Source organism: Drosophila subpulchrella, chromosome 2R (assembly GCF_014743375.2).
Source record: "Drosophila subpulchrella strain 33 F10 #4 breed RU33 chromosome 2R, RU_Dsub_v1.1 Primary Assembly, whole genome shotgun sequence".
Classification (NCBI taxonomy): Eukaryota; Metazoa; Arthropoda; class Insecta; order Diptera; family Drosophilidae; genus Drosophila; species Drosophila subpulchrella.
Genome location: NC_050611.1, coordinates 9,178,577 through 9,191,400, shown reverse-complemented (window position 1 = coordinate 9,191,400; position 12,824 = coordinate 9,178,577). Strand labels below are relative to the sequence as shown.

Here is a 12,824-nt window from a genome sequence, read left to right as displayed (position 1 = left end):
CAAATCTTAACTATGAAATATTAGGAAATCTAAAAAATTTATAATAAATTTATTTCTAGTATGAGCCCACAAAAAATGTTTAGATAAGTATTCTCAAAACCCTTAGCTTATTATGTACTTCAAAGATAATTTTTAAAAAAGTAAAATATTACAAAATAAGTCAGAGACTTTACTTTGTCTAGCTGCTTTTCGGCTCACTCCTCACATTCAAAAAGTTTTACTTTACTTAAAAACCTGTCACCACTGTTTGAGGAGGCGGAAGATTGTAAACTGGAGGCTTTTATGGAGTTGATGTGTAATTGTCTGAGCTTCGACTTTGACATTGGCTTAAGTTTTATGTACCGGTAAAAAGAGATAGCGGGCTGTATGTGCATTTTATGGCAGGGCTTTTGTACCTCAGTTGCTCATACGCCCCGTGGCCTCAAGGAAATATAGCCTTATCTAAAGCAGCCTGGATTTTGTGTGCCAGTGTTTGGGTATACAAATTATTTCATTAACCTCTCACCTCCCAGCCCTTTTTAACAGCCATCCTTGGCCAAAGTGCCAAATTCCATGGCTGGCTTTTGGGCACCATGGGCAAACTTTCCCCAATGCAAACAAGCTGTCAGCTGGTGTCCCCACCTCCACCTCAACAACAACCACCTCCTCCTCCTCCTCCTCCGTTGACTAATGAGTATCGTGCGGTCGAGGCATGCTAATAAGCTGGGCACTGTCACTAAATTAGTTTACCGCACATAAAGTGACAACGGGTGGGGGGGGTGGCAAAACGGGGGCAAACGAGATGCGGCTGTTGCTAATTAAAAAGTTTTTCGTCGATTTTTCGATTTTAAGCTCTGGCAGGCGCTCGCTCATGTTGACAATTCAATTTGACGTCGAGCGGTAATAAATCTTATTTGCTGTGCCAACCAACAGGCCGTAATTGAAAGTCCTGCCACCACCACGTGCCCTTCATCCGGCGGACAAAGAACGAGTGCCGAGCGACATGCATAACAAATGCGCTTGCCAGCAAGTGCAACGTGTCGTATGCGCAACGTTGGCCCACGGGGCGGGCACGCAACCGAATATCCGCATAAGAAATTAAAACGCAGCCGTCCGCCCGATAAGGGACCTCCTACGTACGTTCATCTTCCGTGGAATGGAGTCGCCAGTCGCCAATCGCCAGTTGGCAGTTTCCAGGTGCCCGGGGCTCTGTAAAGCAAACACTTTGGCATAGGAAGGGAGCAATCAGCACGTGAGCTAACCCAGTACACATGTGGGTACGAAAATAGCACTAGGTTTTTACAAGGTTTTCAAAAATAACTGGATTTGCTTGGTGACCTCATTAATTTTAAAGTTATTCAGAAAGAAAAGTGTCAAGTTTAACTTTTACCAATGAACAATGTTAAATTTATAGTGAAAATTGCAATCTCCAATTTCTTTCGCGTCGAAGATAGTCTGAAATCGGTAGAGAAATAAAAAACCCAGAGCCCAACTGAAACGACTTTGAAAAGAACATGACTTTCATGTTCAAATTGCATTATTTCAAGCCCAATACTTAAAAAAAAAATTTTTATAAATTTGCTTATTAGCGTTATGTTAAAAACATTTTTGGGTTTATAATAATATCGTCTTAGAATTAACACACATAAACAGAGATAATTATTCAAGTACATTGTTCTTAAATTGAGAACATTCGTTCTTAAAAACCGTCTAAGTACATTTTGGTATCAATGTTCTCAATACTAGAACGAAGTGGTGAGAGCAGAAAAGTTAAATTGAGCTTATCTAACAACTTTTTAATAAGTATACACTTCTAACTGGACTAATAGTTTATCAGTTGAGTAAATGTAAATACCAATTCAACTTGATTCGAGCAAAATAAAAATATTTTCAACTTCAAAAATGTTCTTCTATTTTTAAGAACATTTTCAACTCAGATGATAACGTCAGAATTTTCTCTGTGTATACATGTGTTCATTGTTCTAAGTTTTTAAAATTCACTTCCGTGATAGAAAATATAGTTTTTAAAAAAACTATAGGTTCGAAACTTTCAAATTCCTTTTGATTTAGTGTTTTTAAATTTATTCGAAGGAGCAAGGTTCTTTGGACTATAATTTTTTGTCTGCCACTGTACATGTGGATTAAGACCTCACTCGCAACTGCAGAGACTTAAACTTCGCGATAAATCATTCTCCCCTGAAAGTTTCCACAACTTTTCGATTACTGCAACTAACTGAAATAAGGAGCTTTATTCTCACCCGTCGATTGTTAATATAAATTAGACAACTTAACCAACGTTTGGCCACAACATTAATTAGCATTCCTGCGGTTGGGCCAATACCAACCGATTGCATTGCCATGGCAGCCGGGGTGTCAATCTAATTGAGATTTCTCGGAAAGTCTGAATGGGAAATGGCAATCGCAGTCGAGTGCAATCCGAACGTGACCCTGAATGGCCCGTTCCGCCGCTGACCTTTTGATTGGCCTCGCTCTTATCGCAACCCACACAACGCTTTGATTTTATTTCCCCAGGACGCGGCCATCTGCGTCAAGTTTCACTTGGAGCGGGAGAAGAATCCGCACAAATTCAACAGCCGCATGAAGAACAAGCTCTGGTACTTCGAATATGCAACATCCGAGACATTTGCGGCATCCTGCAAGAATCTCCACGAGAGCATCGAGATTGTGGTAAGTGGAAGGGTGGTTTTGGGGTTGGGATTGAAATCTGGAAGGGTATTGGGGTCACCCCTTATCGGTGATTTATTAACGGATTCTATATGCAACGCAGCGTGTAACCTTCGCTCTATACTTACAATTCACAGTGCGATGGCGTGGCTCTGGACCTGGCCAATGGTCCCCACCTGCAGGGAGTGGCCCTGCTCAACATCCCGTACACCCACGGCGGCTCCAACCTGTGGGGCGAGCACCTGTCCCAGAAGCGGATCCGCAAGAGCGCCGGGCCCTTCGGCAAGAGCAAGAAGCTCCGGGCGGGCGACAAGGAGTTCTCCGCCACCAGCTTTAACTCCGTGGATCTTTCGGTGGCCATACAGGGTGAGTAAATCTCTTCAAGCCGAAAGAATATAAATCCTAAATAAGTTAAGGTTTATCAGGAAACAGATTTTATTACTTCTTACTTACCAAAAATATCAATAATATAGGAAAGGATCCAAAGAATTGTTATAATCAAGGGATAGACTTCTTAATATCTACTTATTTGTAGTTTCTTTATCGGGTGCCTGCATGCATTCGTAGAGTTGAAACTTAAATGAGATTTTGTTCTTATTATCAGAACTCATCTACATTCAAAAAAATATTTAAATCGATTAATTCGTTTAAAAGTTGTGAACAAACAATTATTAATAGGTAACAAACTCAATAGAGTGCGAGAGGAATGGAGATATAATCATCTAGAAAATCGGTTACTCACGAAATTTCAGTAGCGCCACCTACGTTTCGTGAATTCTCGTAAGCAGCCGATTGGAATGAACGATGGGTGGCGCTTTTCCGTTAGCTGAGTAATGGGTATTTGATAGTCGAGGCAGTCCACTAAAGCGTTTTCACTTGTGTTTTGGATGCATGCATGTAGTAACGCCCATTCGGTATATAATTTAGGAATCTATAATATTTAGTATCTAAAAATACAATATTATTGCACACACTTCTTGTAGCAATTTGTTCTTAAATTATGTTTTTATACTTTCTAACAACAACTGTACAAAATCTTTTTGTGTTTTAATATTAAGAATTAAGAATTATTATTTTGATTATCTCTATAGAGTTTATTAATAAAGAAAGCCCTCACCATTATTAACGAATTAAATACATATTTCAGATATTGGAGATCGCCTGATCGAGGTGATTGGTCTTGAGAACTGCCTGCACATGGGGCAGGTGAGAACTGGGCTCCGGGCCTCGGGACGCCGCTTGGCCCAGTGCAGCGAGGTGATCATCAAGACCAAGAAGACATTTCCCATGCAGATCGATGGCGAGCCCTGGATGCAGATGCCCTGCACGGTGAGATATGGTTTTATTTTACATTACAACCATATCTAATTAACTTTGAACTATTAGATCAAGGTGACCCACAAGAACCAGGTGCCCATGCTGATGGCGCCGCGATCGGAGAAGGGACGCGGGTTCTTCAACTTGCTGTGCAGCTGATTCAGGCGCAGCGCATCGAGCGACTTCATGGGCCGCAACGCCCCCGAGTCCGCCGATGAGCTGGACGATGACTTTCGGATCGTCACTAGGAGCACCACCGTCCATAACATAGCCTAGCGACAATAGCTTTAACCCTAGTCCACCCGCGATCGCATCGATTTGGTTTACCCTAGGTTAAGGCTTTCCCTTATGATATGTAGTATGTGTAGATGTGCTACATGTATTCTTGGATGTATGTATGTCGAGTGAGTTACAGAGCTTTATATTTAGTGTTAGAGTAGCCAAATATACAACCGAGTCGAGTCAACTCAAGACCATTCCAATGGGATCCGAGTGCGGAAGCTGTATATAGCAATACCAGTACTAGAAGGCTTTAGGTGTACAGTGCCACAGGATATTTAAAAGGAATACACTTTAAAAAACGATAAACATAGCGAAAATTGTCCAAAGATGCAACTGAAATGAGACCAACCAAACAAAAACCAGAAGAACAAACCAAAACTAACAGCATTGTAGTGCGAATTTTATGCCTTAGGCTTAAGTAATTTATTCCGTCATCGCCAGTGGTGGGTGTTGCTGGGATCGAAGAGATATATATATATAAAGATATAAAAAAGAAACATATCATTGATTTCCGACTCGAGAGATTGCATTTGAGCAACACTCGCCACTGATATACGAACTTTACTTTTTTTTTAGTACTTTATATTGTATATATAGAGAAAACAAATGTAACTTGATATGCAAATGTCAACTAAATGGTGCAGCTTTAAACGAAATTTTATATATGAATACATATATTGAGATGACAAGAATCGGATGTTAAATAATAATATAAACGTGTATATTTCATATAGTCATATATGTATGTTTAGTGCCAATAAGGAACTCGCAAATACAATACTCGTAGACGAAACACAAAAACATTTTCAGCATGAATCCAAATAGCAATTATGGCAAGGAATAAACACTGGGAGGGCCAAAACTACCCACCAAATTCAATTTTCAGATCGAAAACCTACATTCCATTTTTATTTTGCATTACTAAACCAAGATTTTATTTTATGCGGTTTTTGAAAAATTGAATTCGACGATTGTAGATAGCTTTTTTTGGAAACCGTTTGTAAATTTTAAAAAACAAAGCAGGAAACAGTGCAAATCTCATAAAGTGAAGTCATGAATAAATATCTTGTTTGTTAAATGAATTATCCCCAGAAAGTGTTTAGGTAATAGAAATAAAATATCAAACTATACGAGCACTTATTTTAAACTATTAAAAGCCATCAGATACACATGTAATTAATTGGATATACTCGATATGAAAAATGTGTCCTCCAAATCATTAGTTCGATTAAGTAGATCAGAAAATTAATAGCTCATTTAGATAACTAACATTATTTGAACAATTCCTACATTATGTAATATACCTATCACACTGAACTTGCTTGGAAACAGAACACTTTATATGATCCTAGCCATTTTTTCCAGTCTATATTGAGTTCTCCTCGTGCCATCCTTATCACCCATGGATTTTCATACTCCCTTATCTTCTGGCACGATATCCTGTCAATAGTAAGCATATTATATCAATGTACGTGAACGTGTATTCTGTCGGATTACAATTGCAAACTAACGTAATATACATAAAAATCGATTTATTTTGCAAATAAACATTTTCAATGCGATTCCCCTAGCCCACAATGCCTCGGTTTCGCCAGGAACAGGAGGATTTTGTGTTGGCGCCGGGGTGCCGCTAATGCCACACAGTAGCCAGTTAACATTAATTATAAATGAACCACTTAACATTAGTAAAATGCAAAGCAAAGCGGCTCAACTTAGGCCACGCTTGTGTACAGTACAATTAGGACTAAGCATATAACTGTCTAAAAATAGCTCTATATTGGATACTATGAAATAATCGAACAAGCAACTACTAGTTGATATTACCAGTGAAAGAAACGAAGAAAGCGAGTGGAACTTGCAAACTATATACTATGTTAGCCATATATTAATGCATAAGTAGATCAATGTATACCCTAAGCGGAGTTATAATCTGTGTACAAAGTTTGGTTCCTTTTGTAGGTTTATTAAAGTACTTTGTTTCGTATTTAGATTAGCCACCGAAGTGTGGTAGAGTGGTCGCTATATAACTATGTATATCCCATAACTGTTTGCCCGCATATATTGTACAATTTGGATCTTCACTTGTGCCAAGTACTAGAAGAGATGGGTACCCATAATGCCCTCAAATATAGCATATTCAGTGTAAAGGTCAAACCAGTTTAAGATAGCGAACGGAATGTAAAACTGTATAATACATATGCCATATTATCCACACGTGTATACTCCTATAACCAGTGTTTAAAACAACCACCAATAAATCCAAATTACGTGTAATCTTTGCTTAGGCCGTAGGCATTTTGCAGGTTCAATTTGATATGGGGACCATAAAGGCTTATAAAGGTTAGGACCTGATTACTACTGGGCTGTCCGAATTGCTTGAGAACCTCGGCGGTGCGACATGGATGCAGTGCCATGAAAGGTCTAAACAGCACAGGATGGTCCATTTGGGTAAGTATCTGGTAGAGTTCGTTGGCTTTTGTTTCCGGCATAAACAGTTTCCAAGTAGCCTCCAGGTCCAGAAGACTTCCATCTGCAAGAAAATTATTTTAGTTTCTATTTAAACAAGTTCTTCAGTTATTATGAATACCTGATCTGTGTGCCTGGAAAAACATCATGGGTACTTGATAGGAAATACTATAGACCACGTGATACTCCACATTAACCAACTCCCCTGAAATGTCCTTAATCTTTTGACTGAACTTCAGGAAGGTGTTGGGTTCATCGGAGTCCTAAATCAAAAAAGTATTATTAATAAATTAAACTATGAAAGCTTAGAGGGCCACATACTTTTTCCACCAGCATCCAACTATCACCCAACTGCTGGGAAATTTCAAGAAACTGCTTAGCCTGACTAAGAAAGTCTTTCCAGCTTAAATCTCCCATTATACTGAAAGTAAACAAGTTAAGAACAGATTACTTTAATGTAATTAAACAAACATTAAGATACTTGAAAGAAAACAATTCGTTTTTGCGTGGGAAACAAGCCTCGTACATATATTTCAGAATGTCCTGTATCCTAGAGCAAAATTGAAACGGCAAAGGTTAAAGCTCCTCAACACGAAATACTTAAGCTAAACACAAATCGTCAATGAACAAATATCAATTGCAATAATCCGTAAGTTAGGCGCTGCGCAGATCACCTTCCAAGGCGGTCACCTGCACATTCTCATTACGCCGGACCTGAACCACTGTCACCGTGGCGGCCTTGTCATCGAATTTGCACGTCACCGTGACCTCCCGCAGCTGGAAGGTGAATATTTGCGAGCCGTATTTTGTGCGCAAGTAAACGGAGCGCGGATCCGCCTCCAGTATGTCAACGATGCACTGCTTCTCCACTTGCAGCTCCTTCAGCTGTGCCTCGGCATGCTCGTTGAAGTTGACGCTTAGCCGATTGCTGGCCACCACCCAGTTGGGCACTCGCACGGCGCTCGGTGGCGGTGGCATGGCATCCGCACCCAAGCCCGAGTTGCCGCTGTAACCAGCTGCTCCGTACAACTCCAGGTCCGATTCCTCTCCGTCGGGCTCTTGCCGGGAATCGTAGAAGTCCAGGCTGTTCTCATGCGGTCCGGCAGAGGTGCGACCTGTCCGAGGCAAGAACTTTAGTTGGCTTTCGGGTTTATGGTCGCCCAACATACCTGAGTCAACGCTCAAGGATGGCGCATCATAGTATGGAATGTAGGGCTTTATGTCCAGCACCGGAGTTCCGTCCACCATGTCTGTGCCAAAGAAGCTGATGGTGGCGTTCTCGATCTTCTCTATCTCCACCAATGAGAGACCAATGGGACAGGGCCGGTGTGGCGACCGTGTGGAGAACACACCCACTCGCTCGCCACCCAGACGGGGAGGCGCCACCTTGGCCTTGGGATGGGCATTGTTGCGGTGGAAATGATAGATGAGCCACAGATGCGAAAAGTCGCCCAGTCCCTCCAGCGAGTGCTCCGGATTGGTAAAGACGCCGTCATTCAGCTGGATGATGCCGCGCAGGCGACTACCCACAACCGATTGCCTGGGTACGGCTCGCTTCTCCGGAAAAGCAGTCCGGATTACTCCTATGGGCCGAAAGTGGGCGTTGTCCTCTGCTCCGCTGTTTCCTCCATTGGTGTGATTGCTCTGGGGATGGGTGGGGAGGTTGGGTGTCTTTCTGTTTGTGTGTGGCAGGGTCAAACGCACCTGACCTTGTCCCGGCTGCTGCTCCTGCGCCTGCTGCTGCTGCTGCTGCTGCTCCTGCTTCTCGCCGGCGACCTTGTCCTTGGCGTTGTTGCTCTTGTTGTTGCTCGCACAGCCCTCGCAGCGGAAGTCCTGCAGCAGGCGGGTTATCGTCTCGATGTCCTTGCGCTGCACATGCTGCAGGTTGCGCACTTGCTGCCTGCATCATGGTCAAGGCAAAATCGGTGTGAACTTGAACTTTACCAGTCGCAAAAGGACACCTATCCTTATACGAGAATTTATGTCTCCCAAACGCACCTGAGATTGTTGATCTCGTTCCGCGCAATGGTCAACTGACTCTTCAGATCATCCTCGTGCATTTTCGCTTTCGGCGGCCCGCACTTGGCTCCCAATCAATTTACAAACGCAGCGTACTCCGCTGTTATTGATAAATATTTACCTCGAATTTGCCCAATTGGTTACATTCAGCTAGAGATGGACCGTCTTTTACGCACGGCACCGCGTCGTTATCGATTGTCGATAGGTCAAGTAATTGTAGGGATGGCTATTTAGCTACTTCCTAGTTAGATCCAGCTTCATTCGATTTTAGCTACATCTTCTGCAGTAGCAGGGGATGTTAAAGTATGCCATTAAATTATCTACTTATCTGCACTTAACGCGTGGTTTTCTTGATTTGGGTAATGGAATGTAATTTACAAATATTTGTAAGCAGTTTGAATTATTTTGTGTTGAATATCATATATAATCTTAAATATTAGTTATATAGATTGAAAAAAAATCCAGGGGAATTTACTTTAGCTTTTTTGTGCTCAACTCAGCACCTTTTAACATTCGATATCCACGATAACCGATAAAACCCAGCGCGCGTTGCTTTTCGGTATTTTTTAGGCCCATTGTCGGGTTGAGAATGACAATCTGAATTTTGCACAGTAGGTTCGATTTGAAGCGACATTTTCCCTGCCATATACAAATCTGTAAATTCTTATTGTTCGAAAGGTGTGTTGCTTTCCGCAGTCCTCTTAACTCGATTTTAACCGGCTTGAAGTATCATTTGCAGCCACCGAATCAAGAAACACGCAACATGTCTCGCGGAAGTTCAGCCGGCTTTGACAGACACATCACGATCTTCTCGCCCGAGGGACGCCTCTACCAAGTGGGTGAGTATTCTGGTACTCCCAGCTCCACCGCCCCCGATCTAACATTCCCGAATCCCCGACAGAGTACGCCTTCAAGGCCATCGCCCAGGAGAACATCACCACGGTGGCTCTGAAAAGCGGCGACTGTGCCGTGGTGGCCACCCAAAAGAAGGTGACCGAGAAGAACATCGTGCCCGAGACGGTGACCCACCTGTTCCGCATCACCAAGGACATTGGATGCGCCATGACCGGACGCATGGGTATGGAAAGCACAACCCTTGATTCCTATTACATCCCGTCATGAGGCAGTCTTTCCTTTTTTAAAGATGATAGGATCGTTTGTTTCACAAACCAAGGTGTTTAGGAAAATGCATCGTAAATCCAGAATTTGTGAACTATCCTTAAGAAGCTTAGTTTTTAATTGTTGTAAAAGCATTAGTTTACGTGTACAAGATTTCTGTAAAAGCGAGGTACTTGTTTAAAAGAACTAAGGGACTTTCCCCGAAACATTATGCTCAGACTCAAAAGATTGTAGGCACAGTAAGTCATAACCATTAGAACTATTGGAACTATTTAAAATTTCATTATGTAGGGTTTGAGGTCCTAAGGCATTGAAAAAGATTGCTTGGTCTATTAGCTTTTCGTCATAGATTTAACCTGACCTGACTCTGAATTTGAAGGCTTATAAATTCTTCTAATCGTTCCTCTTTATACTCCTAGCCGACTCCCGCTCGCAGGTGCAAAAGGCCAGGTACGAGGCCGCCAACTTCCGCTACAAGTACGGTTACGATATGCCCGTGGATGTGCTGTGCCGGCGCATCGCCGACATCAACCAGGTTTACACGCAGAACGCCGAGATGCGTCCGCTCGGCTGCAGCATGGTGCTAATCGCATACGACACTGAGATCGGACCCAGCGTTTACAAGACGGATCCGGCTGGCTACTTCAGCGGATTTAAGGCCTGCTCCGTTGGAGCCAAGACCTTGGAGGCCAACAGCTATCTGGAAAAGAAGTACAAGAACAACTTATCCGAGGAGAAGGCCATTCAGCTGGCCATCACTTGTTTGTCCAGCGTACTGGCTATTGACTTCAAGCCCAACGGCATCGAGATCGGCGTGGTCAGCAAGACTGATCCCACTTTCCGCATTTTGGACGAGCGGGAGATCGAGGAGCACCTCACTAAGATCGCCGAGAAGGACTAAGTTCTGCCCCGCTAGCTGTAATTTTGTCATATTTTATAAAGCCTCTCCTTGGATCTATGGTTAAATACAAAAATGCTCTTGGCTTGCATTCAAAACTAAGGCAAAGACGAAAAACGTTTTATTTTTTATTGTGCACCTTACCCCCATATCGCATCACAAATGCGTTAACATCGAACTTGCGCTTACACCCCTGATAGTTCATGTATCGAACCTTGCCGAAAATGGCCCGCTCCTTCCAGCCCATGTCGTGGATTCCCCCAATGGACCACATGCAGCCGACATAGCCGTTGGGATCGCGTCCATCGAGGCTGTACTTGTCGTTCAGCAGGATCGCATATTCAAGTGCCTCCTCAGGGGTGGCGGTCCATTCGAGAATCTTCTTGGCCCAGTACATGCGCAGAAAGCCGTGCATCTTGCCCTCGCGCACCAGCTGCAGTTGCGCCGAGTTCCACAGGTCGTCGTAGGTGAGGGACTAAAAAGATTATACCTTATTAATTGTATAACTTAGGGATAGAGCTTTTGTAGCATACCTTCTCTAGTTCCTCTAGGCCATAGCACGGATCCCTTTTATCCTTGCGGTGTGTATCTAAGGTTTGATACGCCCACGAGCTTAGACCTTTTAAGCTATCATAGTGCTCGTTGTAGAAGCAAAAGTTGTCCGCCAGCTCACGACGCACTATGGCCTCCTCACAAAAGGCCTCTGCCGAGGCCTTGTGCTGCCCGCGAAAGCGTTGCACCTCCAGGGCGCAGCGCTGTGCCGAAATCTGACCAAAGTGCAGCCATGGGGAGAGTCCGGACAAGGCATCTGCCATGGGATCGTTGCGTTTGTCATTGAATTTGCGCAAGCGGCGGGTGCAGAACTCATAGAGTTGCTGGCAGGCCGCCTTGTAGCCCGGTTTGGCCCATTGCACCTCGTCCACGTCCGTGTCGCACTGCAGCATATCATAGGCAGCTGACCAGTCCACAGGTTTCGCCTCCTTGCAGCCCGCTCCATGGGGATGCTTTACCACAGGTGGAAATTCGGTGAGAAACTCCCCTAGCTTCGAGTTGATCTTGTTGCGAATGGTGCGGGCAGCGTACTCCTGCTTATCCGAGGCCACCCACAGTGGAACCACATTGTGGGCATCCACCTGAACCAGCGGCACACTCTTGGGCAGCGCCTTGCCCACATCCTCGACCCATTTGCGCGGCAAACGCAGCGGGGCAAAGTCGCAGATTACGGCTCCTATGTCCTTGGATTTCACGAATTCCGGCAGATTCTCCGCAGCGTTACCCATTAGCAGATGGAATGGTATGTCCAGGGAGCGGCACTGCTGCTCCACCTCCTGCAGGCCGCCCATCATGAACTTGTAGTGCCGGATGGTGGCATTCAGGAATTTGGGAACCAGACAAAAGACCACCGACAAAGGCAGTTCCAACTTGAGAGCCAAACGCTGGGCGAAGAGCAGGGCCCAGTTGTCCTGGACGCGGGCATCGCGGGACATCCAGTAGACGATGCCTCCTTGGCTGGATTCCTCTACATCTTCGGTTTTGGACAGAACGCGCGCTCTTTTCTTCCGGAAAGCGAACTCTTGAATGTTGGCTGCCGCGCAGACTCGCTGGTGGTCCAGGTGTGTGAGGAACTGCTCGAAGTTCTGGTAATCCGGCTTGGAAGCCAGCGAAGCCTTCGAAGTGGAAGCCTCCTCGTCACTGCTTTCTTGTTTACTTTTGTCCACCTTCTTGGGGCTGTCCTCCCCCTTTTTGGCGGACTTTTTGGAGGGACCTGCCTTTGTTACTTTGGTCCGTTTCATTATGTGAAGTGGGAGGACCTGGTTACGGAAAAAAATCCTAATTGGTGTTTTAGTAATTCGGTATAACTTACGATCTTAAATGATTCGCGCCAATAGGTCGCAAGTGTGAACATAACTGTTTCTCGGGGTGGCAACTCTATCAGCTGTTTTAAACAGGGGATAAGAAGAAAGAAGCCGCACTTTGAATATCCTTCCTTGAACGAATCGAACATCCCGTTGGTACTCCCTTGTGAGTTTGCATTTCATTACCCTTGGATAGTTGATTG

At 44.0% G+C, this 12,824-nt stretch overlaps 5 protein-coding genes across 9 annotated transcripts in view; 2 read left to right on the top strand and 3 right to left on the bottom strand.

The window, feature by feature from the left end:
- Positions 1-6,515, top strand: part of LOC119549209 (diacylglycerol kinase 1) — a 56,194-nt gene extending 49,679 nt beyond the window's left edge. The window contains exons 18-21 of one of the 4 annotated variants that reach the window (XM_037857057.1): positions 2,512-2,667; positions 2,802-3,030; positions 3,812-3,993; positions 4,051-6,515. In XM_037857057.1, the coding sequence (XP_037712985.1) occupies positions 2,512-2,667; positions 2,802-3,030; positions 3,812-3,993; positions 4,051-4,140 (657 nt within the window). In that variant the 3' untranslated portion in view covers positions 4,141-6,515. The remainder of the gene's footprint in view (positions 1-2,511; positions 2,668-2,801; positions 3,031-3,811; positions 3,994-4,050) is intronic. The other 3 variants (XM_037857058.1, XM_037857059.1, XM_037857061.1) reach the window with 3 other exon arrangements.
- A 2-nt stretch (positions 6,516-6,517) lies between these two features.
- LOC119549211 (ubiquitin-like-conjugating enzyme ATG10) lies at positions 6,518-8,936 on the bottom strand. The gene is made up of 4 exons (XM_037857064.1): positions 8,870-8,936; positions 7,051-7,150; positions 6,851-6,992; positions 6,518-6,793 (listed from the first exon to the last, which is right to left on the bottom strand). The coding sequence occupies exons 2-4, from the start codon at positions 7,144-7,146 to the stop codon at positions 6,528-6,530; spliced, it is 504 nt and encodes a 167-aa protein (XP_037712992.1). The 5' UTR covers positions 7,147-7,150; positions 8,870-8,936; the 3' UTR covers positions 6,518-6,527.
- LOC119549210 (tRNA (adenine(37)-N6)-methyltransferase-like) lies at positions 7,229-8,926 on the bottom strand. 2 transcript variants are annotated; one of them, XM_037857063.1, is made up of 4 exons: positions 8,728-8,922; positions 8,434-8,629; positions 7,899-8,373; positions 7,229-7,844 (listed from the first exon to the last, which is right to left on the bottom strand). In XM_037857063.1, the coding sequence occupies exons 1-4, from the start codon at positions 8,787-8,789 to the stop codon at positions 7,384-7,386; spliced, it is 1,194 nt and encodes a 397-aa protein (XP_037712991.1). In that variant the 5' UTR covers positions 8,790-8,922; the 3' UTR covers positions 7,229-7,383. The 2 variants fall into 2 exon arrangements, with proteins under 2 accessions (XP_037712991.1, XP_037712990.1); XM_037857062.1 differs by having other exon boundaries at positions 7,229-8,373; positions 8,728-8,926.
- A 366-nt stretch (positions 8,937-9,302) lies between the features above and the next one.
- LOC119551330 (proteasome subunit alpha type-6) lies at positions 9,303-10,882 on the top strand. Its single transcript, XM_037860629.1, has 4 exons — positions 9,303-9,426; positions 9,488-9,587; positions 9,650-9,826; positions 10,287-10,882. The coding sequence occupies exons 2-4, from the start codon at positions 9,512-9,514 to the stop codon at positions 10,766-10,768; spliced, it is 735 nt and encodes a 244-aa protein (XP_037716557.1). The 5' UTR covers positions 9,303-9,426; positions 9,488-9,511; the 3' UTR covers positions 10,769-10,882.
- On the bottom strand, positions 10,858-12,679 carry LOC119551329 (deoxyribodipyrimidine photo-lyase-like). The gene is made up of 3 exons (XM_037860628.1): positions 12,630-12,679; positions 11,299-12,576; positions 10,858-11,240 (listed from the first exon to the last, which is right to left on the bottom strand). Exons 1-3 carry the CDS (start codon positions 12,669-12,671, stop codon positions 10,887-10,889), a joined length of 1,674 nt encoding a protein of 557 aa, XP_037716556.1. The 5' UTR covers positions 12,672-12,679; the 3' UTR covers positions 10,858-10,886.
- Positions 12,680-12,824: the final 145 nt, after the last annotated feature.

Excerpts from the sequence above, each read along its gene's own strand:
- LOC119549211 (XM_037857064.1), bottom strand. The coding sequence starts at position 7,146 with ATGGGAGATTTAAGCTGGAAAGACTTTCTTAGTCAGGCTAAGCAGTTT. Across the intron at positions 6,993-7,050 it reads GTTGGATGCTGGTGGAAAAA|GACTCCGATGAACCCAACAC; the intron begins GTATGTGGCCCT and ends TTTTTGATTTAG. Across the intron at positions 6,794-6,850 it reads TTTCCAGGCACACAGATCAG|ATGGAAGTCTTCTGGACCTG; the intron begins GTATTCATAATA and ends ATTTTCTTGCAG.
- LOC119549210 (XM_037857062.1), bottom strand. The coding sequence starts at position 8,789 with ATGCACGAGGATGATCTGAAGAGTCAGTTGACCATTGCGCGGAACGAG. Across the intron at positions 8,630-8,727 it reads AACGAGATCAACAATCTCAG|GCAGCAAGTGCGCAACCTGC; the intron begins GTGCGTTTGGGA and ends ACCATGATGCAG. Across the intron at positions 8,374-8,433 it reads AGCAGCCGGGACAAGGTCAG|AGCAATCACACCAATGGAGG; the intron begins GTGCGTTTGACC and ends ACCCATCCCCAG.
- LOC119551330 (XM_037860629.1), top strand. The coding sequence starts at position 9,512 with ATGTCTCGCGGAAGTTCAGCCGGCTTTGACAGACACATCACGATCTTC. Across the intron at positions 9,588-9,649 it reads GGGACGCCTCTACCAAGTGG|AGTACGCCTTCAAGGCCATC; the intron begins GTGAGTATTCTG and ends AATCCCCGACAG. Across the intron at positions 9,827-10,286 it reads CGCCATGACCGGACGCATGG|CCGACTCCCGCTCGCAGGTG; the intron begins GTATGGAAAGCA and ends TTATACTCCTAG.
- LOC119551329 (XM_037860628.1), bottom strand. The coding sequence starts at position 12,671 with ATGTTCACACTTGCGACCTATTGGCGCGAATCATTTAAGATC. Across the intron at positions 12,577-12,629 it reads GGCGCGAATCATTTAAGATC|GTCCTCCCACTTCACATAAT; the intron begins GTAAGTTATACC and ends TTCCGTAACCAG. Across the intron at positions 11,241-11,298 it reads GCCTAGAGGAACTAGAGAAG|TCCCTCACCTACGACGACCT; the intron begins GTATGCTACAAA and ends TAATCTTTTTAG.